This window comes from Pygocentrus nattereri, chromosome 17, assembly GCF_015220715.1.
Source record: "Pygocentrus nattereri isolate fPygNat1 chromosome 17, fPygNat1.pri, whole genome shotgun sequence".
NCBI lineage: Eukaryota > Metazoa > Chordata > Actinopteri > Characiformes > Serrasalmidae > Pygocentrus > Pygocentrus nattereri.
The window spans coordinates 34,228,157-34,255,702 of NC_051227.1; the positions used below are offsets into that span (position 1 = coordinate 34,228,157).

At 38.5% G+C, this 27,546-nt stretch overlaps 1 protein-coding gene across 1 annotated transcript in view; it reads right to left on the reverse strand.

Moving 5' to 3' along the window:
* The window catches only part of LOC108411102 (alpha-2-macroglobulin-like), a 40,871-nt gene extending 15,796 nt beyond the window's left edge, over positions 1–25,075 (reverse strand). Inside the window, exons 1-24 of the mRNA XM_017682490.2 lie at positions 24,986–25,075; positions 18,319–18,499; positions 18,023–18,179; positions 17,875–17,927; positions 17,561–17,581; positions 17,251–17,416; positions 17,083–17,164; positions 16,805–16,919; positions 15,646–15,766; positions 15,427–15,536; positions 15,130–15,300; positions 14,813–15,046; positions 14,513–14,725; positions 14,235–14,384; positions 13,572–13,697; positions 10,703–10,793; positions 10,339–10,462; positions 5,714–5,939; positions 5,500–5,626; positions 5,278–5,399; positions 4,626–4,677; positions 4,438–4,521; positions 401–577; positions 206–281 (exon numbers count right to left, since the gene is read on the reverse strand). Coding sequence (XP_017537979.2) covers positions 206–281; positions 401–577; positions 4,438–4,521; positions 4,626–4,677; positions 5,278–5,399; positions 5,500–5,626; positions 5,714–5,939; positions 10,339–10,462; positions 10,703–10,793; positions 13,572–13,697; positions 14,235–14,384; positions 14,513–14,725; positions 14,813–15,046; positions 15,130–15,300; positions 15,427–15,536; positions 15,646–15,766; positions 16,805–16,919; positions 17,083–17,164; positions 17,251–17,416; positions 17,561–17,581; positions 17,875–17,927; positions 18,023–18,179; positions 18,319–18,499; positions 24,986–25,071 — 3,065 coding nt within the window. The 5' untranslated portion in view covers positions 25,072–25,075. The remainder of the gene's footprint in view (positions 1–205; positions 282–400; positions 578–4,437; positions 4,522–4,625; positions 4,678–5,277; positions 5,400–5,499; positions 5,627–5,713; positions 5,940–10,338; positions 10,463–10,702; positions 10,794–13,571; positions 13,698–14,234; positions 14,385–14,512; positions 14,726–14,812; positions 15,047–15,129; positions 15,301–15,426; positions 15,537–15,645; positions 15,767–16,804; positions 16,920–17,082; positions 17,165–17,250; positions 17,417–17,560; positions 17,582–17,874; positions 17,928–18,022; positions 18,180–18,318; positions 18,500–24,985) is intronic.
* Positions 25,076–27,546: the final 2,471 nt, after the last annotated feature.

The window sequence follows — 27,546 nt, forward strand, 5'->3', positions numbered from 1 at the left end:
GGTGGAGATATTTGTATCTAGATTTAAAAGTGTCAATTTTGTAACATGTTCCAGTATAATTCAGTTTACAACAACTATATGGCTATCCAGTCATACTGTCCTTGTACACTAGTATTATGCTTAATGCCTCTATGTAAAATAATTATTTCAAGACGTTGCATCTAATGTTTTTGCATCTATCAGCTGCACAAATGAACTGTCCCACCATGTATTGCCCTCTCCTTGGCCAAACGTGCTGTATGCACCATCATGATGCTTGTAGTTCAGTTGCCGCTGATATCCTGTGAAAAGGCAAATTGTTCTCAATTAATTGATTAATTCATTTTTGTTCAGCTCAGTTTAGCAAAAGTCTACACTGCAGGTCTAGTGATGCTATATTCATAATGACACATTCTCTCACCGCTCTTAAGGAAACCCGTAGCTCTCTCACGGATGGCTGCAGTGAGCTGTCCAGTGTTCTCCAGGTACTGAAGAATGTAGATGTTGGGAGAAAGAATAGCAATGTTTTGTTCTCCACAGCCATATGGCATCTTCAGCAGTCCATCAATATTCTTTAGTGCACGGCCCAGTATGTCTCCTACAAAATAATTAATCAATATTTGTTTAAAAAAATGTTGTCTTTGCAGCTAGAAAAATAAATCTGTGCTTTCATAATGACCAGACCAGACCAAATATTCAAACCATAATACTCATTGCAGTCATACAAAAAGAAAATACACCATCCGTGAATTCTATGCTTTTGATTTTTCAGGGCCTACATAACAAATGTCCTCATCAACTTCTACAAACAAAAAAAAATATCTAAACAAAAACATTAATAATTTTTCATTAAAACACTGAAAAACCAGATGGGAAAAAGTAAATACATCATATAATTTTGTAATATGTACAAACACCTTTAGCAACAATAACTTGAAGTGAATATTTTTTTATAGGAGTTTCTTAAACTCTCACATCGTTTTGAAGACATGTTAGCCCATTCTTCTTTACAACATTGCCTACGTTCATTGATGTTTAAGGACGTTTGTTTATGCACAGCTCTCTTAAGATCCCACCACATCATTGTAATAGGGTTGAGGTCTGGACTTTGACTTGGCTATCCAACACAATCAGCAACTTGATTTTTTTCTTCTTTAGCCATTCAGACATTGATTTGCTGGAATCCTGGAATCTTTGTCCTGTTGCATGACCCAGTTTTGGCCCTGCTTATGCTGATGGACAGCTGGTCACCTTTGTCTCAAGAATATTCTGGTGTAAAGTAGACTTTATTGTTCTCTCAATGACTGCTACACGTATCCTAGACTAAGATTTACTGTTTCTGAAACAAATTGTAGTTTTTTCTGTACAGCTTAAGTCTCCCAGTGGACACTTAAGTTTCTAAATTCGAAGTGATTTTCTGGGTTGAGGGGTGCAAAATCTGGTAGTTTGAAAGGAGAGTCCTGTAATGTGAGGTTCAGCAATGTAACTAAATGAACAATTCAAGCAACAGCCAATGAGAGAACTAGTAAAAGGAAAGAGGGTAAAGAGACGTGCAGGTACACTACTTGTTCAGTACATGGCGGAGACAGAAGAGCTGTTTGTTGAACCCATGCAAAGAGTCAGTCTCTTTATCATTTCACGTCAGCTGCCAGTTTGTAGTAAAATATTTCTCTAGCTATCATTGTGATATCTTCATTTCTTAAACTTTCTTTGTGTTTGTTTATTTCGTGTGTTTTTGTTTACTCAAATCAGATTAGTTACACTGCTTAACATCTCCTTGCATCTCCAATAAAACAAATGAGCTACTTCTCCTCAACAAGACAAACAAGAACTTTGCGTGCTCTGCTGCTCTTTGCTTCACTAAGACTTGGCATAGTAAGTCCATCCCCAACAGATTTACATCTGCCAGGCTTTCATCTACACAAGGAAACCAAAAGGTGGTGGAATTTGCTTCCCAATTAACAAAGGTTGGTGTACAGATGCCACTGTGCTAAATGAATACTGCAGCTCAAACTTGGAGGCAGTGTTCATAAACTACAAGCCATTTTGTTCACCAGCTGACCAGAAAACTAACTGGAAACAACAACAACAACAAAAAAAATACATCGACTCACTCTTTATAATCCTTAGAGATTTTAACAGAGCGAAATTAAACCCAGAGTCTTACCAGGGATAATAACTCACTGGACCACTGCTACACTATTCTTTAAAATGCATATCGCTCTGTCCCCCAGGCAGCTTGGGGGCTGTCTGATCACTGCTTGGTTCATCTTATTCCAACTTACAGGCAGAAACTAAAATCTGCAAAGCCTGTAGTAAAAGCAGTGAAGAAATGGACCAGAGAGGCAAAGCAAGAACTGCAGGACTGTTTTGAATGCACCAATTTGAGTTTTTAAGCTGCATCTGACAACCTGGATGAATTGACTGACACTGTGACATTCCATGTCAGTTTTGGCAAAAAATTGTGTATATCAAGTGTTTTGCAACAGCTGTGAATGCAGCTCAGCCAGATTTTAGGACCAACTATTCCCTGTACAACTAATGATCATGCCTTTCACGAGCTCGATAGGGTATACTGGATAAAGAGAATACTTAAAACTGTGCAGGTCAGTATGTCCCCAGGACTTTAGTGGAATGCCATTGCTATAGTGTCATCAAACTGATTTTAGTGAGGATTTTAGCAGATATTCTTTGGGTCAAATATCTAAATTTTACATTTAGGCCCTACCCCTCCGTTTGTTGTTGAGATGGAGGGGTATGGTGAAGTGTTAGGGCTAATGGGGGGGGGGGGGGGGGGGGGGTTGAAAAGAGGGGGGGGGGGGTTGAAAAGAGGGGGGGGGGCATGATGGCGTTGGCTGGAGCTGGGTGCGGGGCTTTGTTGTGGTGGCGTTTCGTTAAAGAGTTTGAGGACTCGTGGTAGAATGGGGCAGCTGGAACGCGGTTGAAAGACTTTTGTGAACTTTGTGCGATGAACGCGAGACGCTGACCGGAGGAGGGCAAATATTATCTGGACGACGACGGACTTCGGGATTCCACGGGGGGGTCTCGACGGCCACCCGGCGAGGGAAGTCTGGAATATTTTTATTACATTTTGTAGGTGTGAATGTGTGTGTGAGTGTGTTGTATGTAGTGTATTGTCATTTAACTGCTCAGGGCTATTGACCTCGTCAATCACAGTACAGGGTGTATCGAAGTGTTTTATCACAAGCGTGTGTGCGTGCAGTGTTAGTTTGCTGTGAGATATTTACATTGGAAAAGAGTGGCACGTGTTGCAGTGAAATCTACATCCTGGACTGTTGAGGGACTAAATGTTAGCCCTTGTATGTTTTAACACATTTGATTGTTAATAAAGACTGTTATATGGAGACAATTTATACTTGCTGTGTGTGCAGGTGTGTTATCGGGCTCACTCGGACCAGACCGGGTATTTAAAGGTGGTGGCAGCATATAATATTGGTCCAGTGGCTGAAAGCCCTCTAGTGGTTCCCAAAGGGAATTATAGGTATTCCTTTTATAGGTATTCCTTTAGGGACACCACATAAAGTGGGGGGTCATTACAGTATTTTCTCTGTTAAAAAGCCGCTGTATTGTAAGAGAACCATCGTAATAGCGTTTTATGGTCATTTCCTTCATAACACGCATATAAATCGTTAGTGATATGCTGATGTCTCGGTCGCTACCGGGTGAAATTTCCTGTTCTACCTTAAAGGGTGCGGCAGTTACATTCTGGTACGTGAGGTTGCTGCACCATTTAAGGTGGAACGGGAAAATTCGATGATGAAGCTGGTGATTAAAAAGTTCAGCTTCATATCACCAAAGAATTCTGTGGCGATAATAAATAATTGCCCCCCTCTTTGAAGGCGTATGATGCCCTAAATGTATTTAAGCAGTGAAGAGCTGAATCCCCTCCTCTGCTGTCACTCCAGGCTGGCAGGGGTCGCCTACAGAGCAGCGCTAGTAGCTGTTAATGAAGTGATGTAGCTTTTTGTTTGTGCTCTTTTTTTATTCGGCAACTCATTTGATTGATTGAGGCGTAAAACTGAAGTTATGAATGAATCTCGAGCGCCCTGCTGTTCAGTCTCCTTCAGATAAATGGCAAATGTCAGTGAGATATACCATTATTGCTATAGTCTGGAGATAAAGCAGGAAAACACGTCTTGATTATTTTTTCCAGGCTATTTTAAATATGATTCACCGGTCACACACAAGTGAGATCGCCATAGCTGGAGGTTGCATTTTGGAAATGGCCAGAAAACCTGGTCTCGTCTGTTTACATAAAAGTCGCTGATGACGTGTCTGGTTCTTGAAGGGTTGTCCATTTCACAGGGGAATATTTCAACCACTACCCCTTATAACTCAGTTTCAAGGGGGAGAGTTACACTCAAAAACAAGGAGTAGGGGTAAAAATAAGAAATGGGATTGGGCCTTACTCCTTACTCTTATATTTTCTGTCCTTACCAAGCACTGAAACAGAAGCTCGTGCTGATCCCTCTATCACATCTTCAGGAAGAACCAGCTCCAGCTCCTCTGAAACACTGTTTCCTGTGAATCAAAGTGTAAATAGGTACCTCATTCTTTACTGAACAGTCCACGAGTGCTGACGCACTGGTGTGAAGAGTAAGGATATAAGTCAATGCATAACCTACCCTGTGGACACAGCAACCAACTCTGGCTTTTGGTCTTCTCACTTCCTTCGGCCTACATGAGAAATTTGTATGATCAAAATATCAGTAAACATTATGAATATAAATGTATATAAATCCAGGCATGGGTAGTAATGGAATGAAATGAAGTGATCACCAGTAGATTACATTCAAACCAAATACACTCAAACATCCACCTTTCGCAAATGTTGATGGTATGCAGGTGTTCTCTTAATGTTTTCAGCGGGAAGTTTTTTTTTTTTTTCTCCCAAAGGATAACCTTCTCTAAAACACCAAGCATCATAATCTGTGGCCCTGACAACATCCTCAGGTTAAAAAATTTAAACATTCTTATTTAACTTGTGAATTTACAAGAACATTATCTGCAATGCCCGCGACCCAGAGGGAGGAGCGGCTTAGAAAATGGATGGATGGATTATCTACAATGATAAATATCCATAAAACATTCCTTGAACATATTATCAATATATTAATTATATATATTTTATAATATAATATGATCTTTTGTATTAGGTTGCTATTAGATTTTTAAATAGGTAATCAGTAATCTTTACCGGAATACATTTTTATGGTAACCCTCCCAACTTTGTGTAAATGTATAAGTGCATTCACAAAGACAAATTTTTAGTCCTACCTGTACAAGCAGACTGCGTGTGACTGTGTCAATGCGGCCTCTCTCAGGCACACTCACAATCTCATTGTCACACACAGTCTGTGACTGTTCTGCCTCAGCGCTGACCGTCACATTCAGGACCCCTAAAACACATCAAAAGATGCAGAGAGGAGTTTATTAGCACTAAAAACAATTCAGCAGAAATGTGAGGTTATGTCTGAACTTGAGAGGTTCAGAACTCACCAAGCACAGAGGGAACAAGAGTCCATTTGAAGGTCTTTCTACCATTGGCACACAGACAGGATGAATACTCTCCATCAGAGGAGGCTTTCAGAGTGTAGTGTGAGGAAGGAGCTGGAGTCACTTTAACCTGTCCATAAAGCACAGGAGATCAGCTTACTGTGGATGTGAAGTGATGAGAGACTGGTGAAGACACAAAATGTTGATCTTACAGTACCATAATACACTTGGAGAGATAGTTGAAGACAGTGGCCTTCAGCTCAAACTCCTCTCCCCGGATGATGGAGTACGGCAGCGAGAGCTCCAAGAAGAAGGGCTGGAAGACACGAAGCTGAGCAGGAGGAGCCACTCCCAGACCTTTAGAGGACAGACAGAAGGCATCTGTCTCCCAAGTGGTGATAGTGTCAGGAACAGTGACAGGAACCTGTGTTGATCCAGAGTCTCTGTCGAAAAGCATCATTAACTCTGTTTATCTTTTAGTAATAATATAACACCATTGTGATTCTGATCACAACAAACAGTGTAGAGGTGGCAATATGAGCTTATTTTATCATTATCATTCTGGTTGACTTATATTCTGGATCTGTTTGATATAAAAATGCAATATTTTGTTTCAACTTATGAACTTTACTGTTTTTGTTTAAAAAATGAAAAGGCCAGGTGTATGTTTAACACTGTTTTAGATCACATATCCTTTCAAAAACACTTTTTAATAATTTGGGGGACTGAAAACACAAATAGATCCAGTTTAGAAAGCAATTTTATTTGCATTTCTTCTCTTTCACAGGTCGTCAGCTGTGCAGCTGTACAGGGCCTTCTTTTGTGGTTTTGAGGTTAATAATAATGCTCCACACATTTTCAATGAGAGACTGGTCTAGAACCAGTCTTGTTGGAAGAAACCCTCGTATCTAGATTTTTGATGTTTTTCAGTTTTTGATAACTGGAAAGTACCTGTTACCCTTTAAATTGTGTATGTAAATTTCATGATGAATGGCCCAAAATGACTTTCTAAATCAAGTTCCATTGATTTAAAAAAGTAAAGTAGTTTTTTTTCCCTCTCCTGTAAAGTTACCATTTTGGAGATAAAAGATTTTCTTTCAATAACAGCAATATTCATTCTTGCTGTGGTCACACATGCAGAGTGCTTCTTGATGTTATGTTGAAATAAGTGTGGACGTACCTGAAAAAGGACATTGGCTATAGGCATCATATGTTGCTCTAAAATGTGTTTAGTGTTAATGATGCTTGCACAAAGTTACCACTCATATTATGACAGAAGCTGGCTTTGGAACTGAACAACCTGGAGGTCCTTTTCTTGTTTGGTCTGGAAAAGGCATGTCAGATAGAATCTATCTATCTATCTATCTATCTATCTATCTATCTATCTATCTATCTATCTATCTATCTATCTATCTATCTATCTATCTATCTATCTATCTATCTATCTATCTATCTATCTATCTATCTATCTATCTATCTATCTATCTATCTATCTATCTATCTATCTATCTATCTATCTATCTATCTACCTATCTATCTACCTCCCCTGCCAGACTCTTCAACAGCTTCATTCCTCAAGCAATCAGGTACTTAAACTCACAAGGACTGAGCTAACTCCCTGCACCGTGATGTTCCTGGAGGAATGTCAGACTCTTCAACAGCTTCATTCCTCAAGCAATCAGGTTCTTAAACTCACAAGGACTGAGCTAACTCCCTGCACCGTGATGTTCCTGGAGGAATGTCAGACTCTTCAACAGCTTCATTCCTCAAGCAATCAGGTTCTTAAACTCACAAGGACTGAGCTAACTCCCTGCACCGTGATGTTCCTGGAGGAATGTAATTTCACTCCACTGTGTACTTGTACACAGATGGAATGACAATAAAAGCCTCTTGACTTGGCTCTCATTTGAGTCTTTTGCATGGGGGTGGGGAGTTAGTCTCTTATAATGTATAGATATGCACATTTAGTCCAATATCTGCACAGTTGTAATGTTTTATTTTTTGATGTCAAGAGTATTTAAATTTTTACAGTAGTCAGTGGTGTCAAGTGGTGGCACTGCTGTGAAGGTTTAGCTCTGACTTTTCTAATTATGGCATGCATGGATACCTAGATATACAAGTTAGTTTCCTACATGCATTGAATTTAACATGTTATTTAACATGTTTTTGCATTTATTTTAGATCATTTGAATTCAGCATTTGCCCTTCACGTTGTGTGAAAATTCCACAATGAATGGACCAATAGAAATAATTCAGAATTAATTGGAATAAAATCTATTTACATTAACTTACATTGAAAGTAAAAAATAATTTTGCCTTTTCCTGTACATCTTCCTTTTTGGAGATGCATGTTTTGCTTACTTTATTCTACTGCAAAGAGGAGGGACTTAATTAAAATTTGGCCAGTCTTAGATGCAAATGGGTTTACATTATGTTAAATGCTTTATTATGAGTCTAAAACAAATGAATGCAAACAGGTTTAACGTTAACTTTAGTGGGTCTTGTATGCTTTATGACATTTTGTGCTCTACTTTAAAAAAAAAACTTTTCAATGCTATAAAATGTTGGCATTTTAACATCTTCTTCTTCTTCTTTCGGCTGCTCCCTTTAGGGTTCGCCACAGCGGATCATCTGCCTCCATCTTGCCCTATCCACTGCCTCCTCTACTTTCACACCAACCCTCTCCATGTCCACCTTCACTACATCCATAAACCTTCTCTGAGGTCTACCTCTTCTCCTTCTACCCAGCAGCTCCATCTCCAACATTCTTTGCCCAATATATCCACTATTCCTCCTCAACACATGTCCAAACCGTCTCAACCTGGCCTCTCTGGCTTTATCTCCAAACTGCTCCACCTTCACTGTCCCTCTGATCTGCTCATTTCTAATCTTGTCCATCCTTGTCACTCCCAACGAAAATCTCAGCATCTTCATCTCCGCCACCTCCAGCTCAGCCTCCTGTCTTTTAGACAGAGCCACAGTCTCCAAACCATACATCATAGCAGGACGCACTACTGTCTTGTAAACCTTCCCTTTCACTCTTGCTGCTATCCTTCTGTCACACATCAGCCCTGACACCTGTCTCCACCCACTCCATCCTGCCTGCACCCTCTTCTTCACCTCTTTTCTACACTGTCATTTGCTCTGGATGGTTGACCCAAGATATTTGAAGTCATCCACCTTTACGACCTCTACTGCTTGCATCTTCACCTTGATCTTTTGTGACCAACAAAATTAAAAATACATCTGGGTAAGATTGATTGTGCCACAATGAAACCAAAAAAGTTCTCATCTCATGACCCCTTTATTGACAGAGATTAAATTAATCATAGATTTAATCAGATAATATGAAAACTGTTGTTTGCTTCTGATGAATGCATGAGAACAGAAGCACATATCAGCATCAGTGCCATTCACTGGTCACAAAATGCAGCTCAGACACCCATTTATATATAATTAACTTAATATTTATCTAAAAAAAGGGAATCTGTGCAGATCCTTTAGGTGTGGACGATGTAAAAGCGCAAAAGTGCTGGTTTCAATATGCATACAAACGCATATCCACATTTCTAAACTAAGAACTAAACTAACTACACTATGGATAACACTTGGTCCTAGCCCATTTAACTACTCTACATATTTGATTATTTAAAAAATGAAATAGACATCTTGATCTGTCATGATATTTAACACACAAAACATAAAAAAATTAAAAACTTAATTTATAATACTGTTCTACATCCAGCAGGTACACGGAACCCAGCTCCACAGAAAATCCACCTGACTTCCTAACAATCAATGGTGAAACATGTATGGTTATGCCCTTTTAAAAAAAAAGAATATCAGTATAAAACAATGTCCATTTCAAATGATGTTGTGAAGTCTTGTTGTCAGTGTTGCTCTTGTTGTGTTATTGTATTGCTATAGACCAGTGGAGACCAAGGGAGAATGGATTCCCCTTTTGAGCTTTGGGTTTCTCTCTCTTTCACAGAGTTTTTCCTTGCCACTGTTTCCCTTGGATTGCTTAATTGGACCTGGATTTTCTGTAAACCTGTTTTGTCACAAAGCTTGTTGTATTTCTTGAAATGCATTGAAACTGAGAATAAATGAGAAGCTTATATACTAAATAAACAGATTTTAATGTGCTGTATTTTCATTTCTCTGCTTCTCTCTCTTTCTGGCTCCTTCTTTTATCTCTTTCCTTTTGGTCCTCAGGGATTACTAAATGTTTAATTTCCTCATTTTATGCAGACCAATGTCAGAAGGTCCTCTTGCCATCAATAAACTGAAATGAGGTTTGTTTGGAGAGCTAGTGAGAATATTGTAGTCTGAGCATGGTTCATTTTTTTATTTAGACCTAAATATGGGTGGAGCCTGACTGAACTAAAGAAAAAGTTGAGTGAAAGGTGTAAAAGGGCTAGTCAATTATGAGAACATCAAAAAACCATGATCTCTACTGTGCCCCACATAATGGGAAGTCTAGGTGTATATAATAATGTGAGATGTTACATATTGAGTTCTGAATATTGTATGACTCTGGTTCATCTATAAACTAGTTAATGAATTCTCATGTTCAGTATAAGGTGTTATCAATATGTTTACACAGTACAGGAACTTAATACTGATTTTTATCATAATTTGATCATTATAACCAAGTACAGAGGGGTTGCCTTTTATAACTGTAAACCATTAACTGCCCTCATAAACATTCAGATTTACAGGTTCTTGCAGAAGATCTCATATTTATATAGTAAACATAGCCTACTTGTTCATCTTAAAGAAGCCAAAGCCATTAAGTATTTTCCAATTTTAGAACCAATCTATTACACAATGTTCACTAACCCCACTTCAGCAAGTTGCCATATCCAAGTTTCCGGGAAAAATTTACGAACTGTCTCAATGGGTCCAGAATTTGATGAAAAGCCCATTACAACACCACCCATGTCAAGTCCTGGCACATAGCCAACTGAAAATGAATAAAAACATCAACAATTAGCAGACTTTATACTCTAGCTGTTGGAAGATGTTCTTAACACAAGAAAAAGTGTGGAATATACATGCAGAAATCCATCATACTGGTCTCAAAAGTTCTCATAGTTTACTGCTTTTACTGTTTGGGATGTTTTTTTGTTTTCAGCTTGACTGAGACAATAAAACATATTCAGAAATTTATGAACTAGGTGGGAAAAGGTGAGTCTGGACATACCAAAATATTCGCGATTATATCGCACGCCTTTGTAGACCAAACAATGCACTGCTCTGACAGCCAGATTCGTCACCATCTTGAGCCCCACACTCTGTCAGAATCATGAACCAAAAGAAATATGTGTCTGAGACAGCTTCAAATTGTTTTAGTGAACTTTAACGTAGACCTTCTCAAGATTTTAATGAAAACATTTTGAAGGGGGTTTGTTCCAAGCACAATATAAACTACTTTCAAAAATTTCCTTTTTTTTATAATGTTAGAAATTAGCTTATTATGATTAATAATAACTTTATGAGAAAAAAATGGGTTTTCCATTAAATATATCACCTGTTTTTCTTTTTTAAAAGAAATCCCAAATTACAAATGGATGTACAGCATTTTGGAATTAAACTCTATATTTAATCATTTTCTTTCATTTTCTAGATTTGATTATTAATGTTTAAGGTAAAAGCATTTGTACACATACACTGACATGCCAAAAGTCATAGGATAGCAGTATGAAAATTGATTATGAAGTGGCTTGGGATCACCCACACCTATGTAAGTTGCGAGGTGTTATCTTGTGAATGAGGTTGAACAAGGGCTAGTGTGCTCATGGCAAGGCGACTTAAAATATCAGAATTCGAACAAGGCATGATAGTGGGTGCCAGGCGCATGAAAAATTTAATTTCTGAAGTTGTAACTGGACCCTAGAGGACTGGCAACATATAACATGGTACGATGAGTCATGGTACAAATTGTTTAAGGCTGTTGTTAGGGTTTGTGTGAGGTGATCCCAATTATCAATAATGCACCGTGCTTCAGGCCCAAGTTGTCCAGAATTGTTTTGAGGAGCATTCTGGAGAGTTCCGATGAATGAGGCAGCCTGCACAGTTGCTTCAGTCAAGCATTTATGGGATGTAGTGTAGAGGTTCATTTGCAACGGAGATTCTGCACCTACAAACACCACAGTGCTGTGGTGGCTATCCAGACAGAATGGCTTAACAAGGATGGGACAAGGTTCACCACTTTGTGAACAACATTGTTGAGAACAATGTTTCTCAACGTGCAATTGCAAGGCATTTAGGGGTTTCATCATCTACAGTCCATAATATCATCAAAAGATTCAGAGAATCTGGAGAAATCTCTGCAAGGCGACACTGCATAAAAACCGACATCATTCTGTGACGGATATTCCCACATGGGCTCAGGAACACTTCAGAAAACCACTGTCAGTGAACTCAGTTTGTCGCTCCATCTACAAGTGTAAGTTAAAACTCTGCCATGCAAAGCGAAAGCCATATATCAACAACACCCAGAAACACCGCCGGCTTCTCTGGGCCTGAGCTCATCTGAGATGGACTGACGCAAAGTGGAAAAGTGTCCTGTGGTCTGACGCGTCCACATTTCAAAATGGTTTTGGAAATCATTAATGTCTTGTCCTCCGGGCCAAAGAGGAAAAGGACTGTCCGGATTGTTATCAGCGCAAAGTTCAAAAGCCAGCATCTCTGATGGTGTGGGGGTGTGTTAGTGCCCATGGCATGGGTAACTTGCACGTCTGTGAAGGTTCCATTAATGCTGAAAGGTACATACAGGTTTTGGAGCAACATATGCTGCCATCAAAGCAACGTGTTTTTCAGGGACGTCCTGCTTATTTCAGCAAGACAATGCCAAGCCACATTCTGCACGTGTTACAACAGCGTGGCTTCATAGTAAAAGAGTGCGGTACTAGACTGGCCTGCCTGCAGTCCAGACCTGTCTCCCACTGAAAATGTGTGGCGCATTATGAAGCGCAAAATACGACAACGGAGACCCCGGACTGTTGAGCAACTGAAGTTGTACATCAAGCAAGAATGGGAAAGAATTCCACCTACAAAGCTTCAACAATTAGTGTCCTCAGTTCCAAAACGCTTATTGTACACAGTGGTAAACACGCCGTTGTCCCAACTTCTTTGGAACATTTTGCAGGCATCAAATTCAAAATGAGTGAATATTTGCAAAAAACAATAAAGTTTATCTGTTTGAACATTAAATATCATGTCTTTGTAGTGTATTCAAGTGAATATAGGTTGAAAAGGATTTGCAAATCATCGTATTCTGTTTTTATTTATGTTTTACACAACATCCCAACTTCATTGGAATTGGGATTGTAGCTGAGCAGCGCATCACTTGGTTTGTTTATATTTTGTTTCCTTGGCAGCCACTTCCAAGGCTTTGTTCTGTAACTATGCCTGACAAAAGGGAGAGTGAAATAAAACTACTCACTACATTTCCTAGACACCATCAGGCAATTGTGTTTATAAACTGCAGGTCAGAAAATATCTGTGTTGCACATAAACAGGTGTTCATATGCACTTTCACAAAATGAAAATTTGCAGCAGCAATCAGAGTCAAGACTAGTCCAGTCCAGACAATATATGGAAATGATGGCACATTCCTCACAGATGCACACATTATAAAATAAGTCAATGATTATCTAGTCAAAGTTTAGTCACATCGCTGGACAAATGCAAAATTGATTGACTTTTGGTGTTTATACTGGGGAATGTAAATCTCAGTGTAAATAATGAACATCAGGTATTCAGCCAAGCTATGGTATAAATAGTGTTATATATTTAAAATATATATTAACCCATCTGAGCGGCTTAGACAATGGATGGATGGATTAACCCATCTGGAGCCAGTTTGAATGGGCCTGATGCAGTTAGTAAAATTAATAACAATATTATACATCTACATCTTCTTAGACCAACACATGGAACAAACTGTCTATGTGGCATTTGCAAATGATTTATATCACTGACAGGTCAAGTAGGAGGTTCACTTTGCAGAATTTTGCATAGGTCCCAGGAAGCTCTGCATAAAACTATTTGTCCAGTCAACCTGTTACCTTTAGGGAATTGTAAACATGGTCTTCATTTGCACTCCGTCGTGATCTAACTTGCAGACACTCCAGCTCATCTTCAACTATGTAGTCATAATATGACACTGATGTCACTGGTAACAAACGAAAAACCTATGAAAGATAAAATTTAACTTGTTATTATGGCATTTTATAAATACACAAATCAAGATCTTAACTGTAGTATTTTTATGTCTCTGTAATATGTGCTTTGAGGTGTCTTTGTATTTTCCTGTATGTACATCCTTCAAGTTCAAGCTATGATATCTATATTTTTTTCTCCATTGGTTTAATTACAGGTAATCAAACCAATGGAGGTACAGGTAATTACAATACACGTTGATTCAGTTTTCAGATTCAACCTGTACTGTGGTGTGTGTGGCACTGTAGTCTGCATCCTGCTGAGCAAATTTCCCTTTTCTTTTCTGCCTTTCAGCACCTAAAAGCGTACTCTCGCCACCAGTAATATTTGGAAATAGTTTGAAAGTATTAATGAAGTGTGTAAAGTTATATATTTTCAAATATCAAACCTATTCGCTATTTGACAAACCGTTTATTTCACTGTCCCAAAATTCATGAAGAACATCGCATTTTAAATGACAGTGCTTTTGAAACCAAGCACCAACAACATTCAATTAATGTCAACTCCACCTCGTCAGCATTCAGGCGTTTTCCTGGCTCCATGATGAACACACTCTGATCCACAGCACTGAGTCCACACAGTGAACCAGGCTGAGCTGAGAGCTGGAGAGTGTTTTCCTCACCAGGAACTGCCTCAGTGGGAGAGAACTGCAGTGAGACCTGAGGATCATGATGGAAACAAGTTTGGACTTTTTTCATATTAACTGTACTGATTGAAATTATTCAATTTTCCAATTATCCTAAAATATAAAAACAAAGATATAAAGTCCTAAGTGTGTCAGCATTACTTTGTTTCTGAAGCATTTCTCCACATTAAAATTCTTGCTATCAGCGATGACGTTCTCACTGGGCAGCACACAGTACACCAGAACCTGCACTACAGGAGCCAGACGAGCATCAACAGACAGTCTGAATGAGACTTTTCCCTCTATGAGCTTTTTGGATTCTTTCACTTCAACTTTCTCATATCCATGATGGACTATGGCTCTTTTAGACACGACCTGCACCAAAGAACCGAAATCCATTATACTGACAAACAACTGCATTTCATTTAAAACTGTCTAAATAGAGGAAACGTATGTCCTTACTGTGTAAATAATATCAGTGCTGTAATTCTCAGCAGTTTCTCCAACAATGTAGTACTTAATGTTTATGGAAATTTCAGATCCACATGGAATCGGTTCCTTTAAGCTCTCTATTGTTAATTTACTGTAGACTGGACTGTAAGTTGTAGCAGGTTGGAGGAGTGGTATGATTGCATGAGCATTTGTAAAGTAAGGTCCACTGTGTCTATGAAACATACCATCTGGATAAACACTTGTCTAAAAACAGTGAGACAGGGTTTTGTTTGAGTAAATGACAGCATGGACACATTCTTTGAAAATATTTGGTCATCATACCATACCATGATTTGAATCTGTGTTTGAGGGTGATCAGACGTAACAATTGTGAAACTGGCCAATCCATTAATATCTGTAGTAAGATTTTGAAATAGCTCTGAAGACCAAAGATGACCTCTGAAAAGATACACTTTCTTATCAGGAATTGGTTTTCCACTGAAGGTTGTGACTTTGATCTGTTAATCAATAGAAAGAAATCAAACATTAAATTTCATATCACATTGTCAATTTCAAAATAGTCAAAAACACACATATATAAAGAATATAAGAAGTTAATGACACCTGAATGTGAAAACACTCACCTTTCCCTCTATAACTGTGTCCTGTTCAAAGTTTTTTGGTAAATCAAGAAACTCAGCTTTACCAACTTGATAAGTGAGCATTACATGTTTAGATTTTATGACGGAAATGTCTAGAAAAAATTACACAAAGGCATTACTTGGTTTACTGCTAGCAGACAGTATTTATTTCATGTGTTTGTGTTACTTTATGTGTTTATTTCAGAGAGAAATAATACTCACCTGTTTCTTCCTCTGTCACTATAATTGTAGCATCAACATTTTTTTGTAAATCATGCTCAAATTCAGGACTAGTGAAAGCTGACATGTTGAAGACAGCAGAGGCACAGCCAGTGTCATTCATCTACAGCCAAAACCCCCAAAACAAATGCTGTTACTGCAGAAATAAAATTGTCTAGCGCTTTCCTCTCTTAGAGCTCATTAGATGAAGAAGCACTGAGGAAAATTACATTTCTTCAAATGAGCTCTTAGAGAAACCAGTGATGGTCAGAGCGATTTAATGTAATGAGAATGGTGAGTGATTATCATTGATATTTTAGCACACCAGTGGTTGCACAATGATTTTCATGATGATTACAACTTGTACTATCTAGCTTGTCTAGTTTTAACCATCAAAAAGATATCCCGCGTGTTTGCTGACCAGTACTCCGAGTTTGTTTACATTGTGCTCGTTTGCTGTACATACTTGGTTGTTTTGCTTGTAAGTCAAATAGCTATAGCTGTATCAGAGACAGTACTTCTCCAAACCTACACACTGTTCAGTTGCTTGTTAAGACAATATCTAATCAGCCTATCACATGGCTGCAACTCAATGCATTTAGGCATGTAGAGGTGGTCAAGACAACCTGCTGAAGTGCAGACCGAGCATCAGAATGGGGAAGAAAGGGGATTAAAGTGACTTTGAACGGGGTGTGGTTGTTGGTGCCAGACGGGCTGCTCTGAGTATTTCAGAAACTGCTGATCTACTGGGATTTTCACACATAACCATCTCTAGGGTTTACAGAGAACGGTCCGAAAAAGAGGAAATATCCAGTGAGCGGCAGTCGTGTGGACGAAAATGCCTTGTTGATGTGAGAGGTCAGAGGAGAATGGGCAGACTGGTTCCAGATGATAGAAAGGCAACAGTAACTCAAATAACCAACCAAAATCTCTGAGGAATGTTTCCAACGCCTTGTTGAAAGTCTGCCACGAAGAATTAAGGCAGTTCTGAAGGCAAAAGTGGCTGGTGAGTGCATATTTCAGCATAGTCTTGTGCAGTTTGCAGTGAAATTGGGTTCATTTTCTTTAGTACTTTCTCACTAATAATGCATTCAAGGCTTTGTTTAGCAGAAACACTGATATATTTGTTGACTAGTTTATGCAACCCCTATATCATACACACCTGCACTGTTTCCTCCTGGCATGGTGAGATCTTAGGGACATCGTGATAGTACTGTATAAATTTCCTACAAACCTCCACCCGTGCTTTACCAGGTACTGGCTGTCCATAAGTGTACCTTCAAAAATAAGCAAATCTCCAACTAAGCAGATAAAGAATGGGTTGAAGACAAGCAAAGTCATTTGTATTGTATGTTATTTATATCAAATGATCTACATGCAGAAATTATAGATGTTCTGCTTGGTTGTACTAAAATAGCATTGCATTGCACATTGACTCACTTTGCACAAAGCTCTATCTTCAGTTCCTCTCCAACACTGTGTCCTTTTGGTACTTTCACTGTAACCTCAAACCTGGGTAAAACTAAAAGACAAACGGAATCTGTTATTATAGTAATTGGTGCTGATTATAATCAACAGAAAAGCTAATGTTCTAGAGCTGTCACTTACCGTACTTCTTCACCTCAAAGTAATGTGTGAAAGACCTATCCCCAATGTAAGCCTCCAGTAAATACTCGCCCTCAGAAGCCTCAGGATTCAGTTCGTGAGAAAGCTGCACTATCAGGCCTGTTGAGGACACATTCGTCCACTGACCAATCCTGTTACCTTTATTATCCTGTTTGGTTCCACAAAAAGAGGGAAATTTAATTTTAATTTATTGCAGCGACAATATTCTTATTAGAATTATGAGGCATGAAAAAGGATTACAGACGTTAATCATTAAGAGTTTTAAAATGAAGATGTGCTTCCATCTCCTTACCTTAAGCGTCAATAAGCTGTACTGTGAAAGACAATAGAATCAAATCTGTGTCATTTTGATTACTAAATGTCATTTTGCATAATACAACAGAAACGTCTCAAAGCATTTAAAACATTAAAACTAAAAACTGTTTGTTAATTTAAAAGACAGATGGGTTTTTACAAAAATGGCATTGGAGAGGCTCATTGTGCAAATAAATGGAAATAAATAAGTAAACTAAGTCAGCCTTAATCATACTTTCATGATTAATTGATATATTGTATTACTATTTCTTTAACACTGGTTCACATTGACAGTCAAGGAAAAGCTCTTACCTCCTTTTTAAGGGGGATGAAATGTTTATCCATAGTGACAACTCTGAAATTCACTGTTTGAAAGGACAATAGTAAATATCATATTCTGAACCGTACGATCAGTAATAATTAAACCGTGTTCCAAAACATTGCAGAAATGATGGAGTACCTGTTTGGCCGGGGTTGTAGATTGGTTTATCAGTCTGAATGAATGTCAGTGGGTTGTAGGATTTAAACATAACTTTTCTTTTCTTCGTCATCTCAAAACTTTCACCTTTAACATCTACTCTGATCTCCTGCACTGAATCACCCTCAACCTGTGGAGCCTGTAGAGATAATTTGTTGAACAACTTTCCATGTTCAGACATATCAAACATTTAATGAAATTAATAATAATAATAATAATAACAATAACAACAACAACAACAATAATAATAATAATATGAAGTAGAAGAAGAAACTGACCTTAAACTGAGAGCAGCGGTGAAATTCTTCCTCCACTGTCTCCTGTAGAAGTGTTCTGTTGTGGTTGTCATGAACCAGATAAATGGTCATTTGCAGAATCTCATTAGGCTTCAGAAGACTCGTACACAGTGTAGCCTCAGATCCAGACTCTATCACTGCAGGAAACGTCACCATGAAATACCTAAAGACAAAAGGTAGTAATTTTAATATGAGACCTGAATTAAGACGAGTTTAGAGTTATAAGAAGGTTATTTTAAGGAATAGTTCAGTGAAAAAAAATTATACTTTTTTATAATTTACAATTTATTCCAGGCCTAGTTGATCAGCTGAAACATGTTTGGAATCATAGTTGCTGTAGCCATGAGGCCGAGATTCAGTAATCATCCAAATGGCACAAATTGTTTCTGTTAAAATGCACCTAAAACTTCTAACTTCTTCTGTCCTAACCCACATCAGGTCTGCATAACCTTAAAACGCCCCTTGGCAAAACAAAATAACCTTATGCTATGTTGTTATTTTAATATTAGAGATATGCAGTGGAAAGGGAGTTTAACATAGTTATATTTAAGAAATATATCTAATTTATTAAAATTTTTATAGAAGACAAATGCTCCAAAAATTCTGAGTTCCAGTGGCAGCACATAGTGACTTCGTCTACACTGCTCTTCACTGCTCTCTGAATGCCAAGGAAAACTCCTGTTACCTCCTCATGTTGACTCCTGTCAGTTTTTTGAACATGGTGGAGAAACGTCTCATGTTCACTGTAAGCCATGCTGTAATCACCCATTGTAATGACCCATGAAGAGTAGGAAGCAGTGTCTGTAGCTATGATACAAATAACAGTCTAATGAACCTTCAGAAGAAGCACTGGTAACAATTTAGAGAAACCTAACCTACTTGCTGGGAGTTTTGTTTGATTGGGAGCAGTCCCTTTAGTGATGGAGATTAAGGCAGGTATGCTCATGTTGCACAGCATCTTAAAATTCCATTGTTTTTACTTTCAGTGCGCCAGACTACATTTTAACATTACTATATTGAATTAACACCATACTGAGCCTGGGGAAAGCTGCCGTAGATCACATCTGGCTTAAAAACAGCCCATTTGTAAAGAGGTAGTAAACAGATGTCAAGTGTGATGAGTGCTTTCATGTAATGTATTTGAATAGAGTGTAAAAGGGAACTTAAAATCATCAGGGCTCCCCGCTGGCTCTCTACAGTAGCACTCTATGGCAAGCCAATAGGATCAGAGTTTGTTAGGGTTTTGATGGCACATATGGAACATGACAGAGCATAAGGCTCTTAGGTGCTTATAAGGTGCTTATTATTATCTTTAAAACACAAACAACATAAGTTCTCGCCATTGTTTACCCTAGGCCAATGGCAGAGATGTACCTTGCAGGGGTTTGCACTTTCTTTCCCCATTGTTCACTTTCATTTGCCCAAGGGTGGACAAAAAAATATTAACTTTTATTAATAACACACACACACACACACACACACACACACACACACACACACACACACACACATCTTCTAAGCCACTTCTCCCACAGGGTCGCGGGGGGTGGGGGTGCTGGAGCCTATCCCAAGAAATGTTATAATTTTTGGAAAAATATATGCCCAATTTTGAATTTGATGACAACAACACATTCCAAAAAAGTTGGGATGGGGCAACAAAAAGCTGGTAAAATTGTGCAATGCTAAAGTAAAGATGAGGAGGGGTTTACAACTCTGTGAAAGATTGCACGATCAAATAAGTAACAATTCAAGAATATCGATTCTCAACATAAAATAGCAAAGAAACTTTGCTTTTCATCATCCACAGTACATAAGGGCATTAAGAGATTCAAAGAATCTGGAGAAATCTCTGTATGCAAGTAATAATACTGAAAACCAGTACATGCTGGCCGTGATCTTTGGGCCCTCAGGCGGTACTGCATTAAAAACTGACATAATTATGTAGTGGTAATCACTGCATGGCCTCAGAAACACTTCTGAAAACCAGTGTCTATGAAAACAGTTCATTGCTGCATCCACATATACAAGTTAAAACTCTAAAATGCAAAGAAGAAACCATGCATAAACAGGGATGCTGCCACCTTCTCTGGGCCAAAGCTCATTTAAAATGGAATGAGGGAAAGTGGAAAAGTGTGTTAACTGAATTAAATATACAGGTTTTAGCAGCATCCAGATGAGGTCTTTTTCAGGGAAGGCCTTGTTTATTTCAGCAATACAATGTCAAACCACATTCTGCATGTGCACTGTGCACACAAATTCTGCATAATACAGCAGCATTGCTTTGTGTTAAAAGAGTTTGGGTGCTAAATTGGCCTAACTGTTGTCCAGACCTGTCACCCCTGAAAACATTTGGTGCATTATGAAGTGAAAAATATGACAAAGGAGATACTTTTGAGGAACTGAAATCCTATGTTAAGCAAAAATGTGAAAACATTTTACTTTCAAAACTGTAGCAGTTGGTCTCCTCAGTTCCCAAATGATAACAGAATGTTGGTAAAAGAAGAGGTGATGAAACACAGTGGTAAACATACCACATAAACAAACTTTTTGGAAACGTGTTGTTGGCATCAAGTTAAAAAACGGCATATATTTTTCAAAAAACAGTAAAATTTCTCTGTATGTTTTTGTAGTACTTCAAAAATATGGTTTAATTGCTTTGCATATCATTGCATTCTATTTTTATTTACATTCTGCACAGTGTCCCAGCTTTTTTCTCCACAGGAGGAATGAAGCCAGTGGAAGGATTAAAAATCTTCTGGCTAGAAGTGAGCTTTAAACTAGGCAAACCAACTTTCCAGAATCCTCCCCCTGAAGCCAGAAAGGTGAACCTCTTGGGGAAGGAGGAGATAAGTAAATTCAGTTCACTTTTGCTTATATGTGGTGGCATTAACTAAGCGTGCCAGCAGACATTCTAAAATGCCTGGCAGTGCGTTTAACTGACAACGTAAAGACAAGCCATCAGCACTGTTCTGGATGGGGTTTTAAGCATAGCATGTCAAAACTCTGAATATCTCTTGGCTTGCCATAGCGCTTTGTCTGGCATGTCTAGAGTGCAATGGCCTTCATTCTAGCACTTTGGCAGATTTTATGTCTCCTGCGCCAAATTTAGTTCCTCTCAACTCAAAATCAAACGGAAGAAAATGGCAAAAAAAGACATTTCTGAAATGCATCCACAGAAAAGACTAACATCTTTTTTTGTCTGCTATTTCATAATAAAAACAACACAACAATACATCATATGGCAATGCCAGCTAAACAAATAACATTAGCTTAGATCACATAAGATGCACAAGACTGTCAGGTACATTGCTCTTATTCACCAGTAAATATGTCCACACTGTAGAGGAAATGTCCACATTGTAGCAATGTAGTACAATACTAGTGTCATTGGATGTACTTTGAGGAATGAAAAAGCTGCAGACTTCAGCTAACTTCAGCTCTGTCGTGGTGACCGTAGTCATTCCTGTTCAAACAAATTCCCTTAGTACATCACACTGAATTGAATTGAACCCATGCCAGAAAATCAAACATGGAAAAAGCATGCCATCACAGGCAGAGAAGTGGAATATTTATAGACCGCACCAGCTTTGTATCCGAATGTTTCACTGATAGGGTGATTGGCTATGGTAGCACACGGTGTTTAAGCTAGAACATAAAAACTGAATGTGCAATCAGAAAATTCAAACAAGAAACAGGCGAATGAGAAGCTGAGTTCAGCTTTGTGTGGTTTGTGTGATCCAAAATAACCAACCTATAATTTTATCCAGAGCTCTAGGTATAAATATGTGCTACAATACGATATTTCAGAAAGGTTGCACAATTTTTCAGAATACCAGTACATTTCAGTTTGTTAACATTAGCTAGTTAGGTAAGTAGTTTGTAAGCATTGCGTGCAGTTTTAGTTAAAGATACAGTAATATTTATAACAGGAACCCCACCTATAGCTTCTAGCTAGATTTTGATATTTTAAAATATCTGATCCTTTTAAATATCTTTTTAAAATATTTGATCATCAAGTGACATATCAGTTGGATTATTTAAAAGGTTTAGATATTTGCAGTTGAGTTGCCAGCACCTTTTAGAAGCTGGCTGCAAAATGTTGACAGAAAAGATTAACATAGCATGCACAGATTTCTGGATAATAGTAGATAAAAGAACAACAATAATAACAATACATTTTACTGATGAATTAAACATGCTCATTGGTTGAAATAACTTTGGATCTCACATTGTGGCTGTGTTAATTTAACAGGGTATTTTTTAGATCTCTTGCTCCTTGCAACAATAAAAATTGACTTTAAATTTACACAATTTCATTCAGATCTTCATACACAAACCCACAGTATTAGATTAACTTTGTCTACACTGGTATTTTAAAAAATCCTGATGTGAATTGATAGGAATGCCATTTTAAACCATCTCAAACCCTGCCCTCATCAGAGTCTGTGCATTCCACTGTTTTGTGATGAAAGTTTCATTACTTGGGATATTTGGTTGACTACTGCCTTTCCTTAGATCACCACCTTACCATGGTGGAAAGGTTTGTGTGCCTACATGATCCTAGGAGTTATGTTGTCAGGGGCAAAAGCTCCTGGTAGGGTCTCCCAAGGCAAACATGTCCTAGGTGATGGGCCAGACAAAGGGTGATCCAAAAACCCCATATGATGAAAAATTCCCTCACCTGGATCAGGGTTACCAGGGCCTCACCCTGGAGCCAGGCCTGGGGGAGGGGCTCCTCGGCGAGCACCTGGTGGCTGGGCCTTTACCCATGGGTCCCGGCAGGGTTCAGCCCAAAAGAGTTACATGGGACCACTTTTCCATGGACCCACCACCCGTGGGAGAGGCACTTATGGCAGTCCGGTGCAATGTGGCTGAAGGCGGGGGCCTCTGTGTTCCGATCCCCGGCTATTGAAACTGGCTCTTAGGACATGGAACGTGACCTCTCTGGCAGGGGAAGAGCCCGAGCTACTGTATGAGGTTGAGAGATACCAACAAGATATAGTTGGGCTCACCTCAATACATGGCAGGGGCTCTGGAACAGACGGTTGGGGAACGGGCTCTGACTGTTGTCTGTGCTCATGCACCGAACAGCAGTTCGGAGTACCCAGCCTTCTTGGAGACCCTGGAGGGGGTACTGGAAAGTGCCCCTTGTGGGGACTCCATTGTCTTGCTGGGTGACTTCAACACTCACGTGGGCAATGATAGTGAGACCTGGAAGGGCATGATTGGGAGGAACGGCCTCCCCGATGTGAACCCGAGTGCACATCAAACACCATGTTCGAACACAAATGTGTGCATAAGTGCACATGGCATCAGGACACCTTAGGCCGCAGTTTGTTGATTGACTTCATAGTTGTGTCATCAGATTTGCAACCATGTGTTTTGGACACCCGAGTGAAGAGAGGAGTGGAGCTGTCAACCGATCACCACCTAGTGGTGAGTTGGATCAGATGGCAGGTGAAAATACCGGACAGACCTGGCAAACCCAAACGAGTTGTGAGGGTTTGTTGGGAGTGTCTGGCAGAGGAACCTACCAGAAAGATCTTCAACTCCCACATCCGACAAAGTTTTGACTGCATACCAAGGAAGGCCGGTGACAACGAGTCCGAGTGGGCCCTGTGCTGTGCCTACATTGTCGATGCCTACCTAGGGAGGTGTTCCAGACATGTCTGACAAAGAAGAGACCCCAGGGAAGACCCAGGACACATTGGAGGGACTATATCTCTTATACTGTCTTGGGAACGCCTTGGTATCCCTCCAGAAGAGCTGGAGGAGGTGGTGGGGGAGACGGAGCCCTGGGCCTCTTTGCTTAGGCTGCATGGATGGATGGATAGATGGTTGACTACTGAGTTCTATAGTTTCCTACAGAAGCCTCACCGCTCCAGTTCTAAACTTAACAAGAAAACTTGGGCTTGACACGTCATGGCTGATTGACTGCTGGCATAGTGGAAAATTGTGTAAATTAGATTTTTCACTGAACCATTTCTTTAAGTGGTCAACAGATAATACTATTGCAAAAGTGCAGACTGATTGGACCTGAAGATAAAGAACTCCAGCAATCTATGTGCAATGTGTGATCAATATCATGGTTGTGTAATCTCTCCTATACTTTGGAAAATCCTGCTTATACAATATTGCTTATACAATAAAACATCTTTCTGCAAAAGATCTAAAGCTACTACAAGCTGTACCTTGACAAAAATGCACCATGTGAGACTTTTTATATAAAAATACTCAAACTGATCTTAAAAGGTCTAACGATAAAAGCACCCATCAGAGCCTCCTACTAAAGTTTTGGATATTATCATCTTAGGTTCTTATATATGTAATGTTTTAGAATGCAGCTTGTAAGACATTAAAAGAAATGATTGTTATTTGTTTCTTTCTAATAAACATTTTCACAAATACAAAATACTTACGTACAACCTTTGATATAGCCTTGTATGATATCTATGACATATTTAACTAATGCTACTTAGGGTGAAATAAGCCCTGAACTGCATAACTGTAATTTTTTTTCCTACAACAAACACCATATCTGAAGTTAGCCTGAACGTTATTGAAAAAAAAGCCATGTTTACATCTTTACTGACTGGTTATGTTGCAATATGACACACAATAAAGCACATCATCTTTTGGTGTTACTTACGGTCCTGAAGTTTGTCCATAGACACAGAGAAAGAGGAAACAGGCTAACAGTAGCCTTTTACTAAAGTGAATCCTGCTGACAACCATGATGAATTTGGTAACCAACAACAAACCAAGCACCTCAGCTGCTTTTTTAAAGAGTCATTCAGTCCACAGGAGATTCTTTTCAATGATTAACCCGAAAAGCTGTATCTTTTGGCTGGATTGAAAACTGATACCATAATCAAAAATATATCCAGATGTGGAAGGATGAAATGTAGTATATTCAGAGTCCAAAACATCAAACATTTACAGCTGTATGCAAAGGTTTGGGTGCCCCTGGGTAAATTTCATGTTGTTGATTTTCTAAATTAAAAAAATAAGTAACATCCTCTACAGAGAACACTCTTCTGCACTTTTTAATGCACAATTACCATTCACAAGCAATGTAAATTTCACATATTGAAGAAAACAAACATAAAATGTGGCACATGCGAATATTATGGCATGTTATATATGCTTTATTTTTCCTAATATGCTAAACTCAGCAAATACATAAAACCTTTGCACCAAAAATGGCAGAAAATGTTGGAAAATGAAAATAAATAAATAAATAAAACATTGAATTTGCCCAAACCCTTGCATACGATTGCATAATCTAATATGTCTGATCCTACTGAGGCCAATACTCCTTCCCTGCATTTTGAGAAATGTCATTGTATTTTCTTCCAACACATTCAAGATTCGAGATTCAAGAGTTTTATTGTCATGTGCACAGCAGAACAGGCAGTTGCACTGTACAATGAAATTCTTACTTTGCTGCTGAAAATATAAGAATAACAGTAAAAAAAATAAATAAACAATAAAAAAACAGTAGTAAAAGGTAAAAGCAAAAAAGTGTACAGTATGTGCAAAGTTGAAATAAAATTAAAGTTACACGTGCATATGTACAAGTAGGTGGTGTACAAGTAAGTGGATCAAGTGACAGATGAAAACAGATGTAAACAGTAAACAATCTTACTCTGTGCATTAATAGATGTAAACAGTATTGTTCTAACAGCAGCAGTACAGTGCAGGTAAGGTGCAGTTGTTGATTGCACGGTTAAATCAGTTCAGTTTGGAATGTCCATTCTATTTGTGTCCCATGCTGAGTCTTTACTCAATGTGAAAATGCATTTCAGTTTACTGAATTGAAATGCCATAATATGACATTTTTCTGCAAATTTTAGTGCAAACATTCTATTTATTTACTGAGTTTAACATATTGCAAACAAACATGCATTAAATGTGCAGAAGTGTGTTCTTTGTGTAGAACACATTGTTCATGTAGAGAATCAACAAAATCGTTATTTGATCAGGGCCAAACTTTGGTATAAGACTAAGCATTATGAGTATGATATGTATACTGTGCATACAAACTGTTTTACAAAGAGTTTAAGCAGCCTTTTTCAAATGAGGTGCTATCACTGACATGCTGCTGTTCTTCCCAGATGGTTCATTTACCAATTTTGTGAGAAATTTGCAGCAAGTTGAAGTCAAAGTGCAGCAGAAACCCACCTTGCAGAACTGCATCAGCTACATTATTGACTATGTGTTTTAAGTAAGCTATTGTCTAAAAATGAATGAGATCATATGGTCTTCAAAAGTGCAAGGATTAATGCTGTATATACCACATGAGGTGTAAAATATGTGGGTTAACGAAGGCATATGACCACTGTGATATTTAGAGTTTCAATATAGTAAAAATGGCCCTCTAACTGTTTTCACTTACAAGGACACACAGTGTTATCCTTGGATTGTTCACTTACAGCAAACATACAGTTGTTTACCTATTTCACATGTACAAACATTGAGCAAATGTTTTACTAGCACATTTAAAGGAGGACAAAGCACTGTAACTGATCGATTGCAAGATCAGTTAAGAGTCTACTACATGGTACATTCCTAATTCCTGCACCTGTTGCTCATTGCATGCTACATTCCTCCTAACACTAAATGCATTTATTGTATATCTCTATTTGTATGGTTATATTCTAGTTGATATACCACCTGAAGAAGCATGAAATTTAAAGCCACCAAAATGTTCTCTATTACTGCATGAATCACTTTAGTTAATACATTTAGATAAATTAAACAATAAAGTGTTTAGTATTTATATGCATTTACATAAAAACACTGTGAAAAAAAGTAGGGATCCCTGATTACTATCACAGAGCAGTCACCAATAGTCCTATTCATAAAGTCGGCATGGCAGTGATTAGCCCCCCAGTCCCACGTTCAATGCTGTGTTTCTTTTTTACGTGTCCAGGGTAAAAGCCAAACAAGATCAGCATGTTAATGAGGCAACACAAATGGCTATTTGATTGCCTAAATGCACATGCTACCTCAAAGAAAAGAGGAAGTACTGTAAAAAATACAGCAACTGTTAACAGGGAAACACTTCAACATGGTAAATTCAAAAATGAAAGTGAAAACACAAATATAGATCTAAATAAAACACGAGAAGCCTAAACAGCAAAAAACAATGAATATGCTCAGAGGAACATTGTGGACTACAAGACTGGAGGTCAGTTGACAGAGCCA